Here is a 14,663-nt window from a genome sequence, read left to right as displayed (position 1 = left end):
TGAGAAAAATCATCCACAAATATGACAAAATATTTAGATCCCCCCTCAGTGGGAACAGGTGTAGGACCCCAAATATCAGAATGTATAAGATCAAAAAGGGCAGAAGAAAAGGACTCACTTTTATTAAAGGGCAATTTTGTTTGTTTGCCAAAATGACAGGAAGTACAATCAAATTTTTTAAACTGAACTGAACCTAAATGACCTTGAAAAGCTAACAACTGAAGACGAGATAAGGATGGATGACCAAGACGAGCATACCATAAATCAGGTGAGGTGGTGGCAGTGGTAGCAGCTACAGAAACAACTTGTGAAGGAATCTTCAAGTCATGAACCTCAAATATGCAACCAACTTTACGGTCTGTCCCAAGCACTTGACCCGTCCGGGGATCCTGCACATCCACACCATGATTAGTAAATAGAAGATCTACACCTAATTCACAAAGTTGACCAACAGAAAGCAAATTGAGGGATAACTTTGGAATATGAAAAGTGTCACTAAGGGATAAACAAGGAAAAGAGATTGATCATTTATGACTAATAGGCATAGGAGTTCCATCAGTAGTGCAAATGGTGATTGGATGTTCTAAGGGTGCCTTATCAGAAAATTGGGATTCATCAGGAGTCATATGGTTACAACATGCAATATCAAAAAACCAAGGTTTTTTACCTGAGGTGACAGAAAGGGCAGTAGAAGTGCGGGATAAAACCTATTGAACAACTGCCTTAATATCAACCGTAGTAAGTGAGGAAGCCAAAGATGGACCTGTAGGAACCGATGGATCTGAAGGACATACAGCAGCTGCCTGAGGAAGAGAAGCTTTATTCTGCTCTTGCACAAATTTCTGCAGTTTGCGACAAACAGAGATGTCATGGCCTTTGGCACGACAAAACTCACAACGAGTACCTTTGGAAGATTGAGAGGTGGGACGTCCAGAGTTTATTCATGGAGGAGCAGTGAATGCAGCAATGGGAGGCTGTGAAGAGGGTGTAACCAATACATGATCAGATGATGACATATGATGAGTAGGCCGACGGTTCTCCTCAGAAATGAGCTCCTTAACTGCAGCATCAAGAGAAGGAGTAGGAGACCGGCTAAGCAGAGAAGCCCTAGTAGGCTCAAAATCCTCACATATACCCATCATGAAATGCATAAATTTACGGCGATCCTGATATTTGACAAAGAGCTCAATGTCCTTAAAACACACTAGTGGAGGATCTGCAGCAGAGAGTTGTTCCAACATAGTAGAAGTCTAAGAATAAAAATCAGAAATAGACTGACCTATCTCTTGGCACATTTGATAAAGCGCTGATTCAATGTGGAACACCAAGCTTGAATCATTAGTACAATTATAGCGATCATTTATTGTAACAGCAGTCTTGGAAGACTCTTCAGCAGATGTGGCTTTGGACTTAGGGTTTGGTACTGGCTTAGGAATTGAACCAGACACATATCTCCACAGTTTAAGACACTTGAGAAAGACAGTCATATTCTGAGACCATGCATGATAACTAGTAAGACCATCCAACATAATGGTGATAGGATGTATGATATCTCATTCATTTTATTGAGCCATAATGAAAAAAATGACCAAAAAATGAGATTTAGAGACCTCAAATGTAGAAACGGAGCCCAAAATCAGAATCTACACGAAAAACTAAGCAAGACAGGTCCTATTGAAAAATTTTGACTTTGGTCAAAGTCAATAGCTCGATCAACGACTCAGGATGCTGACATGGCGGTGTGACGTCACCCTAGGGCTGACGTGGTAGTGCATAAAACGGAGCAGGCACATGGGAAGCGTGTGAAGGCACTACTCTTGGTGCGTGAGGCACATGTAAGAGATGAACAGCGCGTGGCAACGCATGGAGCACGTGCTCGTGAGGTAGAAACTTCAACCGGCATGTGGGGGCGCGTGTGAGGTGGTTTCTAGCAGCTCTTTGTTGGGTTTTTCTTGAGATCAAAAGATCTATCAATATATGCCTTGACTTTGGCAGTTTGATCAACAAAACTGATGAAATCGGTGTGTTTTAGGGGCTGTGGGCATGACGACGGTGACTTGCTTCTGACAGTGACTACTAGATGAAGGCGAGGGTAGCGGAAGAACGCCAGAGATGTCCACAGGAACCAGGAAGTCAGAGGAATGACTCTGATACAATGTTAACAATATAAAGTGAGAGAGAAAGACTGAATAGTCTGTATATTGATGTGTGTATAATAATGTACAATAGAGAGCCTTATATAGGCTAGGTATGTGTGCAGTATAAGTAATAGAAGTAACTACAAGTACAGTATACTGGGCTAAGCCTGATGGGCTAAACTAGTCTAAGCTATACACTAACAACTGAAAAGGATATTTTAGTTTAGTAATTGCAGTTTATATCCAATTTCTAGATACTTAAAGGTTTTTATCTGTCTAGTAGTATGCTTTCTAGTTTCTATTGTAGAGGTATCCACTGATCCTTATGAGAATATCAGTTAAAACAAGAACATTGTATTTCCCAGTTCATAGGCCTGCATAACTTGTGATGCCCTGTTGCTTCTTCTTACTCTATAAATGACCACCCGCTGTTGAAGGCCCAAGTAACAAGCAATACATCCTTAAGACATTCTATAAGCTTCTACTTTTTTGCTTTCAGTTTCTCTACCATGGTCCTCATGACATTTAGGCATGAATTGATATTCCAACTAGTCCTCTCCTTGGCTATTTTCCATACAGTGATTGCTGGGGATCCAGATATCACCTTAGATTTTATAGTCCCACCAAATATTACCAATGTCGATAGCAACTTCTTCACATGTACTGGTATGAGGATTCTACTTCAGGCACCCCTACCAACAGCTTAAAGTAACCAAAGCAAGCATAGCAGAATTCCCAACTCTTAATGGCCAAGGTGTTTCATATGTAGTTCTACAATACACAGCTGGTTCAATCAACCCGCCTCACACCCATCCTCGCTCAGCTGAGCTCTTGTTTCTCCTTAATGGCTCCCTTCAAGTTGGATTTCTTGACAAAACAAACAAGCTCTTTACTCAGACACTCCAAGCTGGTGACTTGTTTGTATTTCCAAAAGGACTCATGCACCATCAGTACAACAATGATGCAAATAATTCTGCAATAGCTATTTCAGCATTTGGAAGTGCAAATGCTGGAACTGTGTCAATCCCTAATTCTGTTTTCACCACTGGAATTGATGATGGGAACTTGGCGAAGTCTTTTTGATGCAGGACAACCAGAACAAAATTGAAATAACGGAAAAATAAAAGATATGACCTAGGAGTCAGCACCTAGGCCTTGCTTGGAGTCAGCACCAAGCGGGGAAACCACTAGGAGTCAGCACCAGACCAAAGAAAGACCAAACGGCCATTTTTTTTTTTTCATTCATCAAAATATCAACTAACTCCTCAAGGAGTACAATAGGTTGCTTATAAAGGATTGCTAAACCCTAGTTCTAATTGACTAGGAAACCCTAATTGCCTTATTACAAAAATAACCTTACTTTTAAATTAAAATACTAATAGCCTAATAAACTAATAAGACCTAAAACATAAAAATACAATTAACTTGCAAACATAAATAATATTAAATAATAATTTTCTTGCATCTCCTACATCACTTTCAATACTGATATTGGCACCATTCAGAAAATTAAAGTTGGGCTTGCACCTAAGGCCTGAGGTAGCAAACCCTTGCTACTTACTGAAGGATCATTGTTTTGTTTTTGCTATATTCTTCCTATAGTAAATAATTTTTCTTTAATAAGGTACTTAACGATGAGGTGAAGGCTATTCTTTTGTAGTTGGATTCCCAAAAGTGGAGGATGTTATAATATATTCTAATAAAGATAAATCTGATTATTGACACCACGCAACATTATTTCGGGTCAGGTCATCATCCAAATCAAACACAACTAGGCTCCACAAAGCCCAACAATTTAATCTTAGGGGAAAAGCACAAGTTGTCCAATAAGCATAAGAATAGAAGCCTTTAAATCTGGATTACTATGACTAATTGACTATATATTAACAATTTTCTAGCAACTGAAGATAACAATGGTTGCTAATACTTAGATTGATGACTAAAGACAAGGTCCTCTTTGTTGAGTACTTCGAGTCTCAAAGGATAGTACCTTCCCATATAGTAACAATGTTTGTTATTGCTCTGATTGCTCCTCAAATTCAGCCAAAAAAGAAAGAGTTAAAATTAGTAAAAATAGAGAGTTTCTGTCTTTGCCACAGGACGTGCCTTGATCATCTGAACATTTGCAAATTCAATCTTAAAGGTATTGGCAAGGACATTATCATCAATGTCAGTAACAAACAGGTTGGGAAGAACCGAGTACGCGTCTATGCCATTGCCAGTATTAGCACTACAAGAGGCAGAGACTGCAGAGGCAGTTTTTTTAAGAATGGGAATTAAACTTGTAGTCCACTAGTGCCTTTGAAAGCAAAATAATGTACCACATAGTTGGAGAATTTTAGTTGAAGTATGCTGTTAGTATGGATAAAACCCACCTCAAGGCTCCCATCCATGACAATTGACAAGGAGAAGCATGGGGGTAGGTTTGATGACTAGAGCCGGTATAAAGATTCCCTTTGATGATTAGCAACAGTAAGGCCTTTTAGAAATAGGGTTTGGTATTTGAACTTTTTTCATCAGATTACCAATTTGCTGCTCTGATGGCCGGCTGTGAAGTACACATTACCTATTTGTTTTTATTTTCTTTTTCCTTTGGCTACAACTAATGCAACAGACAAGCAAATGCTGCTTAAAGTATGAATTTTTAAAGAATCCCCAACTTAACATGTTGAATAGTAATCACAAACATCTGAAACATAAAATGCCGATCTATCAGCATTCTGTTCTTTTGTGTATGTGTGTGTGTATATATATATACCTTCACAAAGTTCCAGTTGAAAATCTGTAGAAGTTTTATCTTACGGAAGAACATTGTAGTTTCCAAAACAATAGCCGTCCCATTGGCCTTTACATAGTATGCACAAGCCTCATTTTTCCCCACTTCCATCCCTCCCTATATATATTAGCATACTGTAGCATAGTATCACTATCACGGAACTCACCCTCATATGTTAACATATCAAATCAAGTTCTATTTGTACTTTTAGTTCTACCATGGACATTAGCATGTCCAAGCTCGAATTCTTCTTTGCTCTTGTACTAGCCTTCACTACTCTTCATATGGTGACTGCCGGAGATGCAGATATCACTTCAGATTTTTTGGTCCCACCAAATGTAACCAAAGTTGATAGCAACTTCTTCACATCCACCAGCATGAGGACTCTTTTAAAGGCAAATCCACCTACAACTTTTAAGGTTACGAAAGCTAGCTTGGCTGAATTCCCAGCTCTCAATGGCCGGAGCGTTTCCTTTGCGGTTCTCCAATACCCAGCTGGCTCTGTCAACCCACCTCACACTCATCCTCACTCGGCAGAGCTCTTGTTTCTTCTTGATGGTGCTCTGGAAGTTGGGTTTGTTGACACTACTAACAAGCTCTTCACTCAGACACTCCAAGCGGATGACATGTTTGTACTTCCCAAGGGACTAGTTCACTACCAGTTCAATTGTGATGTGAAGAATTCTGCAATAGCCATCTCTGCATTCGGAAGTGCAAATGCTGGAACCATCTCAGTTCCTACCACTGTATTCACTACTGGCATTGATAATGGGATCTTGGCCAAGTCTTTCAATACTAATATTGCTACCATTCAAGCCATCAAGGCCGGGCTTACACCCAAAGCCTGAGATAGATCATCAACTTAATAAAAAACCATAATTTTTTTTGAGTTACTCAGCAATTTTGTTGGTGATGAATAAATTAAATTTTAATTTTTAAAACCATTGGATGGAAAATTTTCCTTTATAACGAACATTTTTTTTATTTAATTATCTATATACTGTATTATTATTTGTATTAGTTAACATTTTCCGAATTTAGTTTACTTTTAAATTTTAATAATATCTTTGACCTTGTCCAGATTAAAATCATGACTGACCAATGCTTTATTTATAAACCATAGAATGTTGACGGCTAGAGAATTAATTGAGTGAAGAAAAAGTTTCTTGGCGAAGTCTCTACCCATTTGCTCAAGCCTTCAAGTGGACATTTGAATCTTTGATTTCAAAATCTTTACAAATCTCAACTTGACATCTTCTAACACTCAGACCTACATTATTATTATTATTGGCTTACAATAAGATTTAAAACCAAATTCTCCTCAAGAGAATCAAAGAATATTCTCGTCATCTTAGCTTCCTACATATTTAGGTGAGACAGGCTCTACATATTTAGGTAATAAGTATCCATTATTACAGATGCTTTTGGGTCATGCACTTGTTAAGGATATATTTCATCTTTAGCAGAAACTCAGTCCACACTAATTTTAATAAGGAAATTATATGCCCACAATGTTTTCATAATATTTTTACAACAAATCTTAAGTGACAAGTTAATACTGATTGTTATTGTTAGGACAAAAAAGTAAACCTAATATTAGTTTCCAATTTGAACCAATAACAACTAACCACTTATAATTTGTTATAAAAATATCGTGGACATAACACCTCTTTTCTTAATATTCTTAAAGGACAGTGTCTATTACGCACTACCTATTGCACACATCACACAACGTACACACATTTTAATTTTTGAACTAAAATAGTTACTCACGAAGAATTTCAATTTGAAAAATAAATTCTGTCCGGTGTGTGAACAGACAATTGCGCATTCTTAAATGTCATGGATTTAAAAACTAGGAAAGGGAAACATCAACATAAATAAGAGCTGATACTGCAAATGCAGCAACAGAATCAACCGCAACTCAAGATCATTTCCATGGGAAGAAAACAAACATCTTAACAGATTAGGGACCGCACACAAACAGCTAATATGTCAATTATTTTTTAAGAAAAAAGATATCAACAGCCATACTTTGTACAAAGACCAAATCTGTCCAAGAGTTAAAAGTTTTGATACATTTTATTCTTCATCATCATCTCCAAAGCAAGAAGTTATCAGCTAGTGCAATTGAACATTTCAGGCATTATTGGTGCCCTCAGGTTTCTGCAAAAGAGAGAATGATATAGATTATGAAATTGAAACATGTAAGGAACACCGGAAGAAACACATCAAGAATAACCTAAAGGCAGGAACAGAATTCAGTGGAACCAAAACTAGTGAGATACCAAATCATCTAAAAAATAAGTTTTCACGTATATAAATTAATGAAGGGCCACAACATAGAACTTAAAACAAGCATTGTAATCATGGCATCCTACACAAGACACCCCTTTCCACTCAAAAACTTTTGGATTGGAGAACGGGACATTTTTTTTTGCTAATAAGAAAATGGAAATGGGACATTTTTGGGACAGATCTCTAACATAAATTCAACTATTTAGCATAAATGTTCTATAACTTCAAAATAGCAATTTCGGTAGTCACAACATGAAAACCAAAGTCAAGAACTATCAAACCACTTCTTAAAGCATTGTTCAAAGAAAAAGACTTTGTAATCGCAAAAGCTACAGCTATCATTGGATGGTACAACAGCTATTATCCAAACATAGAATGGAAGAAGTCTACATCATTTGACTTAAAATTTATTTTAGCAGTGGGTGGTGGGAAAGGATGGCTGAACCTTGACTGAAGAGGACGTCAAGGCCACGATTGATGTTTTTTGGAACTCAAGAAACTTGGACATGTTTGCTTTTACGGTTAATTATTAAATCAATTATCAAAAACCACATCAGATAAGCAGAATAGTTGCAGAACTTTGGCTGGCAATATGGGCTATACATGTTTTAGAAAGCCATCCCATCAGCTCGGATAATTTCTTCAGGCCAACTGTTCTAATATGCCACCATAGCCCAATACCCCAAACGCCCATCCACCAATCACTGACAGCCCCCAACAACCACCATAGCACCACCAATCAAAACACACACCCCTCAAACCTCCACAAGCCCAAATCAATCTGCATGACAACCAAAACTCGCAACCCACATGGGCACCAACCATCAACATTCACCACTATTGATGCTGCTTCAAACCCACACGCATATGCATAGACTCGTAGTAAAGAGAAAATTAAAGTGGAAGCAACAGTTATGGTGCAAGAAACCCCCAACTCCTAACCCATAGCTTAGCTGTCCCCAACCTGTGACCCATCCTCCAAACCTAAAACTACAAATCCCACCGCATAGACCCCCACCATCACCACTGCAACTCCACCCCAACCCCCCCCCCCCCCCCCCCAAAAAAAAAAACACCCCCAACCCACCCCTTTCCTTTTTAAATAATAACTCCAATCCTCAATGACCCAAAGGCCCCATAATTAGTGGTGAGGCTCAACCATGAGCCCCTCATTCAGCAATCATCACAAACACCAATCCCCATCACTAATGGAGAATCATGAACACAGAGAGAAAAAAATAGTACAAGAACGAGTTTCTGGAAACATCGTGTGTGTTTGGTTTGGTTTGCGCGTCCACGTTGGGTGTTTGCGTTTTCAGCTTTTTCTTTTTTTTTTTTTAGCCACACAATTTGACTTTTCAGCCACACAAGTGGGTCCCGTGTACTGTTCACAGGACCTACAAACCTCACTTTTTAGCAACCTTTTAATTAAAAATGGGTCTCACGACACTATTTACACATTTAAAAATTATTTTGCTACAGTATTTTCAGTTTTCAACTGTATCTAAATAGACCCATCATTTGAATGCTTTCCATTCCTAAGCCCAAGGGAATTTCTTGTTTTCATGAACAAGTTATCAAAGACACTCACCCAAACAAATTGTTGATGGAAAAAACAGTTCTCTCTTTTTATACAAACAAGGTCTTCCTACTGTCATCAGTACTTAAATCATCCTCATACCATGCTTTTACTTGTTTAGTTTTGTGTTGCATTTGCAAGATGCCTATCTTGGCAAACCATATGATAAAATTCTCATGACCTAACATTCCAAGCTCAACTTGGCTAATAGCAATGACTCATATACAGTATTCATAACACACCAACATCCCATACAAATATATAAAAATGCAACTGCATATAACTAGGCACTTATCAAAAAATAAAACTGTATATATAACTAGGCACTTGAAATACTTATTCTTGATTTGGTTTCTAGAAGAATGTAAGAAAAGAAATCAAAACTTTCAAATATGAAGCTTTAGATTTTGGGTTAACTAGGATGAACAAACTTCAGTTTATATGTGTAAAACAACTATTAGGCTTCGGTCACGAGAACATTTCAATTTGTGGACACAAAAGCCAAGCTTTATATAGTTTCAAATTTACCATTCTTTACTCTCATGCACGGATTATTCAGAAAAATGAGCATATCATGTCTGTCCACAAACTCTGTGATTTTAAGAAACTTAGTAACCAATAAATTTGCAGTCCAGATGGGAAATTACAATCAGAAAACAGTCAGTCAGCTTGTTGAGTTGATCTCAGGATTTAAAGTGTACTCGAGAGCCGATTTAAGATCAGGAATTTAGACCAGCAAAAGAGCTAAAGGCTCATTAGATTGCACACTTAAATCGAAAAAGGCCCTAAGTTTCTCATTTAAATATCTCTTTTAACTACTTAGGATCCTTTGTGAAAATAAACTATTAATCTCTATCCCATCATTGCAAACATCACAACATGTTCTTATATAAGCTAATCAATAAGTCTTTATCCAAATCAAACATAGAACACAAAAATAATAACATAACACTTTTTTTTTCTTGTTGCAAGAAGGGTCAATACCTTGTCAGCACTCTCATTTCCTTTCTCTGCCTTTTCTTTCTCAGCCTTTCGTTTCATCTTCTCCAACTTCTCCCTCTCCATTTTCTTCACACAAATAAACAAACTAGTCAGTCGATCAAGCTAAAAAAACAACAAAGAAAGTTAGTTGCAGAAACAAAACTGAATTGGTTGAAACCGTTTGGCTACTGAGAAAACTGTGTGAAAGGAAAATATATGACAATCTATATAGAACGCTGAATCAAACTATTCTAATGTGGCTTGTGAGTGCCAAAATTAGCATAAAAATTATAAAAAAATCTGAAAAGGAAAATTGATAGGTCTGAGAAAGTGTAGGAAAAAAAAAACATTAAATATTTAGGTTGTCTTTCTTCACAGATTTTCTTTCTTGGCATCCAATCAGTTGATTGCAGAAGTAAAAACGAATTGGTTGAAACTGTTTGGTAGCTGAGAAAACTTCGTGAAAGGAAAATATGAGACAATCCATAGAACGATGAATCTAATCATTCTAATGTTGTTTGTGAGTGCCAAAAATTAGCATAAAAAATTACAAAAATCTGAAGAAGAAAAAATAGATACATCTCAGAAAGCCTAGGAAAATAAAATCTGATCTTACTCTCAATCTTCTTCTTCTTTTTTAATTAAAAAAAAAAGCATTTAATATTTATATTATCTTTTTTTCACAAATTTTTTTTCTCAGCATCCAAACAGAGTTTAGCTCAATATGTACTCTTAGGAAGAAACGGAATCGCTCCGTTTGGTTGCTGAGAAACCTGAACATGTACATAATAATAATATATATATATATATATATTCATCCCAATCAAGTCAAACAGTATCACTATCAAGCTCACCTGGATTAAAATTTCTACTGCTTTCCTTTATCTTTTGTGATTGTTTAATATATATACCATCACCTAAACCAAGCCAAACAGTATCACAATCAAGCTCATCTGAAATAAAATTTCCACTGCTTTTTTTTTTTGTGATTCTTTATGAATCTTTAGGGTCCAAAACGACGTAAACTCGTAATATCTTGCGTATTTTCTTACACTTTCCGAGCAACCAAACAGGTATGAGAGAAAGAAAACAGAACGAAGAAAGGTTAAGTGAATTCAACCTGGATGTAAACGGTCTCAGCAGCGCGCTCCTCTTCGCTGAGAATACGTTTGCTATCGTTGAAGTAGCGAGTCGCACCCCGAGTCGATTCCATTGGACGAGTCAAGCTCACAGTGACTCGGCTCAGCGCAGATCTCATGCTCATGGCGAATTTGACGATTTGTTAGCTGAGTTGTTAGATAAAGATAAAGTCCGAGTCAGGCTAATATAGTATACTTTAGTGCGAATGATTGAGTGAGTGAGAGAGAGACTAGAAGTTTCGGCATTTAAAGTGGTGGTACGTTGGGTCGGGTTAATAACCGGTTTGAACCGGTTTGAGGAAGCGAATGCGAATCAGTACAAGAAACTTTAGAAAACAGGTGGAATTTTTTTTGGATAAAAACCAGGTGGAATTTATTCAGCAAAAAAAACCAGGTGGAATTTCGGCGGCGCACTTGGGTTTAGGGCAATAAATGACATAAAAATATTATACTTTTATAATTGTTTGATTTGATGATAAATTTTTTTTTTTTTTTTTTGATAATGTTGTTTAAGTGATGTGAAAATATATGTAGATGAAAAAGTGTTATAAAAATATGTATATTGTTGTTTAAACAATCATACCCAACAGACTTTAAGAAACAAAAGAAGTCTCCTAACGTTATAAAAAAAAAATTCTTCTAACTACGTTTGTTAAAATATATTCATTGAAGTCCTTCCAAGTAAAGTCAATATACACTAACAAGAACTTGAAGTTAAGAGGAGAGCCTTTACTGCTAATTGCGTGTGGCTGTTTCGGCCTCTAACTTTATTACTTAATCGTCAAGGGTTTTTATTTATTTACTTATTTTGTTTGTTTGATGTGTACGTTTATTACAAAGTAAAGACAAAATTATTTTGTTTAAAATTTTTTAAAAGGTTGGGTTGTTTATTTTTTATAAAATTAGTTGATTGAAATTAATTGTTTTTAGCTTTATTATTGATAATTTTTTTTGTTGAACTAATTTTTTTGGGTATATTTTATTTTAAAATTTAGATCTATAGTTTTTTTTTATGGTCTTCAAAAGGAGGAAAATGCTAGAGTTATGAACTTTTTTACAAATTATTAATGTGGTGAGTAGTTATAAGTAAATAAAAAAGTTATGTTAAGTGATGGGATGGCTTAAATATAAACCAATAAGAATTTATTACCTCAACAATTTGTAAAAATATTATTAAAAAAATTTTGGCTATAGCATTACCCTTAAAAAAATCAACGATATTGTTAAGGAGGGCAAAGTATAATTTTATAGAACAAAATTGCTAAAATTGATACTTATGTGCTATGTACTACACACACACACACATATATATATATAGTAGGGGTGGCAAATGGGAGAGTTGGGTCATAAATGGGTTGAGTCATAGATGGGTTGGGTGTATAATTACCCATTTATCCATTTATGACCCGTTTATATATAAATCAATTATCCATTACCAACCTAACCCATTTAATTAGTAACCCACCCATTTAACCCAATATGACCCAAATACCTCTAAAACTACTTGAATACCCTCTTGACCTCCAAAATACCCATAAATACCTAAAATGATGCAAATACCCCTAATCTTCCAAAATTACCAATATACCCTTGGACATCCAAAATTATCCCCAAAATCTCTAAAATTAGTAAAATACCCATGAAACCTCTTAAATGACCAAAATACCCTTGATATCTCTAAAATCACCAGATATGCTTAAAAACCACTAAAATGACCAAAATATCTCCTGAAACCCAAAAAATGACCAAAATACCCCCAAAACTCAAAAAATGACCAAAATACCCCCGAAACCAAAAATTACTAAAATACCTCCCAAAACCTAAAAAATGACCAAAATACCTCCAAAACCTAAAATGACCAAAATACCGCCAAAACCCAAAAAATGACCAAAATACCCTCAAAACCCAAAAAAATGACCAAAATACCATCAAAACCTAAAAAATGACCAAAATACCTTTGAAACCCAAAAAATGACCAAAATACCCTCAAAACCCAAAAAAAATGACCAAAATACCATCAAAACCTGAAAATGACCCAAATACCCCCAAAACCCAAAAAATGACCAAAATACCCCAAAACCCAAAAAAATACCAAAATACCATCAAAACCTAAAAATGACCAAAATACCTTCGAAACCCAAAAAATGACCAAAGTACCCCAAAACCTAAAAATGACCAATACTTCCAAAACCCAAAAATGACCAAAATACCCCCGAAACCCAAAAATGGCCAAAATACCCCTGAAACCCAAAAAATGACCAAAATACCCTCAAAACCCAAAAAATTACCAAAATACCCCTAAAACCTTAAAATTACCAAAATACCCCCAAAACCTCAAAAAAAAAAAATACCAAAATACCCCCGAAACTCAAAAAATACCAAATACCCTCGAAACCTAAAAATGACCAAACTACCACCGAAACCTAAAAAATTACCGAAATACCCCAAAACCTAAAAATAACCAAAATACTTCTGAACCCCAGAAATTTACCGAAATAACCCTAAAACAAAAAGATGACAGAAATGCCCCCGTAACCTAAAAAAAGGCTAAAATACCCTTAGAATCTAAAAGATGATCAAAATAACCCCGAAACCTAAAAAATTACCGAAATTCCCTCGAAACCTATAAAATGAATGAAAGACTCTTAGAACCTTTAATTTGTCAAAAATATCCTTGAAACATCCAAAATACCCTGAAACCTCTATTTCGGTAATTTTAGATGTTTCAGGTGTATTTTGGTCATCTTACATGTTTAGGGGCATTTTGGTCATAATTTGGGTTTCAGGGGTTTTTATCGATCATTTTTTTAGGTTTTGGGGTTATTTTGGTCATTTTTTTAGAGTTTTGGGGGTATTTCGATCATTTTTTAGGTTTCAGGGTATTTTGATAATTTTTTTAGGTTTCTGGGGTATTTCAGTTATTTTTTAGGTTTTAGAGGTATTTCGGTCATTTTTTAGGTTCATGGAGTATTTTGGTAATTTTTTAGGTTTAGTGAGTATTTTGGTAATTTTTTAGGTTTAGGGTGTATTTTGGTAATTGTTAGGTTTTTGGGGTATTTCAGTCATTTTTTTAGATTTTTGGGGTATTTTGGTCATTGTTTTAGGTTTTGGGGTTATTTTAGTCATTTTTTAGGTCTTGGGGTATTTTAATCATTTTATAGGTTTCAAAGGTATTTTGGTCATTTTTTAGATTTCGGGGGTATTTTTGGTAATTTTAAGGTTTCAAAGGTATTTTGGTCATTTTTAAGTTATTAGGGGGTATTTTGGTCATTTTTTAGGTTTAGGAAGCATTTTGGTCATTTTTTGGGTTTTTAGGGTATTTTGGTAATTTTTGGGTTTTGGGGATATTTTGGACATTTTAGAGGTTTGGGGGGGGGGGATATTTTGCTCATTTTAGAGGTTTTGGAGGTATTTTTCTCATTTTGTGGGTTTTGGGGATATTTTGGTAATTTTTTGGGTTTTGAGGGTATTTTGATCAGTTTTTGGGTTTTGGGGATATTTTGGACATGTGAGAGGTTTTGGGGGATATTTTGCTCATTTTAGAGATTTTGGAGGTATTTTGATCATTTTGTGGGTTTTGGGGGTATTTTGGTCATTTTTTGGGTTTTGGGGGAATTTTGGTCATTTTTTGGGTTTTGGAGGTATTTTGGTCATTTTTAGGTTTTAGGGGTATTTTGGTCATTTTTTGGGTTTCAGAGGTATTTTGGTCATTTTTTTGGGTTTTGGGAGTATTTTGGTCATTTTTTGGGTTT

The 14,663-nt window shown here is 35.8% G+C and overlaps 2 protein-coding genes and 1 pseudogene across 2 annotated transcripts; 2 read left to right on the top strand and 1 right to left on the bottom strand.

Moving 5' to 3' along the window:
* The first annotated feature begins 2,647 nt into the window (after positions 1-2,647).
* LOC115985339 lies at positions 2,648-3,676 on the top strand (annotated as a pseudogene).
* Positions 3,677-5,132: 1,456 nt separating this feature from the next.
* Positions 5,133-5,762, top strand: LOC115983431 (germin-like protein 9-3). Its single transcript, XM_031106102.1, has one exon. It carries the CDS (start codon positions 5,133-5,135, stop codon positions 5,760-5,762), a length of 630 nt encoding a protein of 209 aa, XP_030961962.1.
* Positions 5,763-6,797: 1,035 nt separating this feature from the next.
* On the bottom strand, positions 6,798-11,223 carry LOC115983264 (uncharacterized protein At2g27730, mitochondrial). The gene is made up of 3 exons (XM_031105907.1): positions 10,893-11,223; positions 9,776-9,859; positions 6,798-7,080 (listed from the first exon to the last, which is right to left on the bottom strand). Exons 1-3 carry the CDS (start codon positions 11,034-11,036, stop codon positions 7,054-7,056), a joined length of 255 nt encoding a protein of 84 aa, XP_030961767.1. The 5' UTR covers positions 11,037-11,223; the 3' UTR covers positions 6,798-7,053.
* Between the last annotated feature and the right edge of the window lie 3,440 nt (positions 11,224-14,663).

This window comes from Quercus lobata, chromosome 4 (genome assembly GCF_001633185.2).
Source record: "Quercus lobata isolate SW786 chromosome 4, ValleyOak3.0 Primary Assembly, whole genome shotgun sequence".
NCBI lineage: Eukaryota > Viridiplantae > Streptophyta > Magnoliopsida > Fagales > Fagaceae > Quercus > Quercus lobata.
This window is presented reverse-complemented; position numbering and strand designations above follow the sequence as displayed.

Coding starts and splice junctions, on each gene's coding strand:
- LOC115983431 (XM_031106102.1), top strand. CDS start 5,133: ATGGACATTAGCATGTCCAAGCTCGAATTCTTCTTTGCTCTTGTACTA.
- LOC115983264 (XM_031105907.1), bottom strand. CDS start 11,036: ATGAGCATGAGATCTGCGCTGAGCCGAGTCACTGTGAGCTTGACTCGT. Junction 9,860..10,892: donor CTGAGACCGTTTACATCCAG/GTTGAATTCACT, acceptor ATTTGTGTGAAG/AAAATGGAGAGGGAGAAGTT. Junction 7,081..9,775: donor GAAATGAGAGTGCTGACAAG/GTATTGACCCTT, acceptor TCTCTTTTGCAG/AAACCTGAGGGCACCAATAA.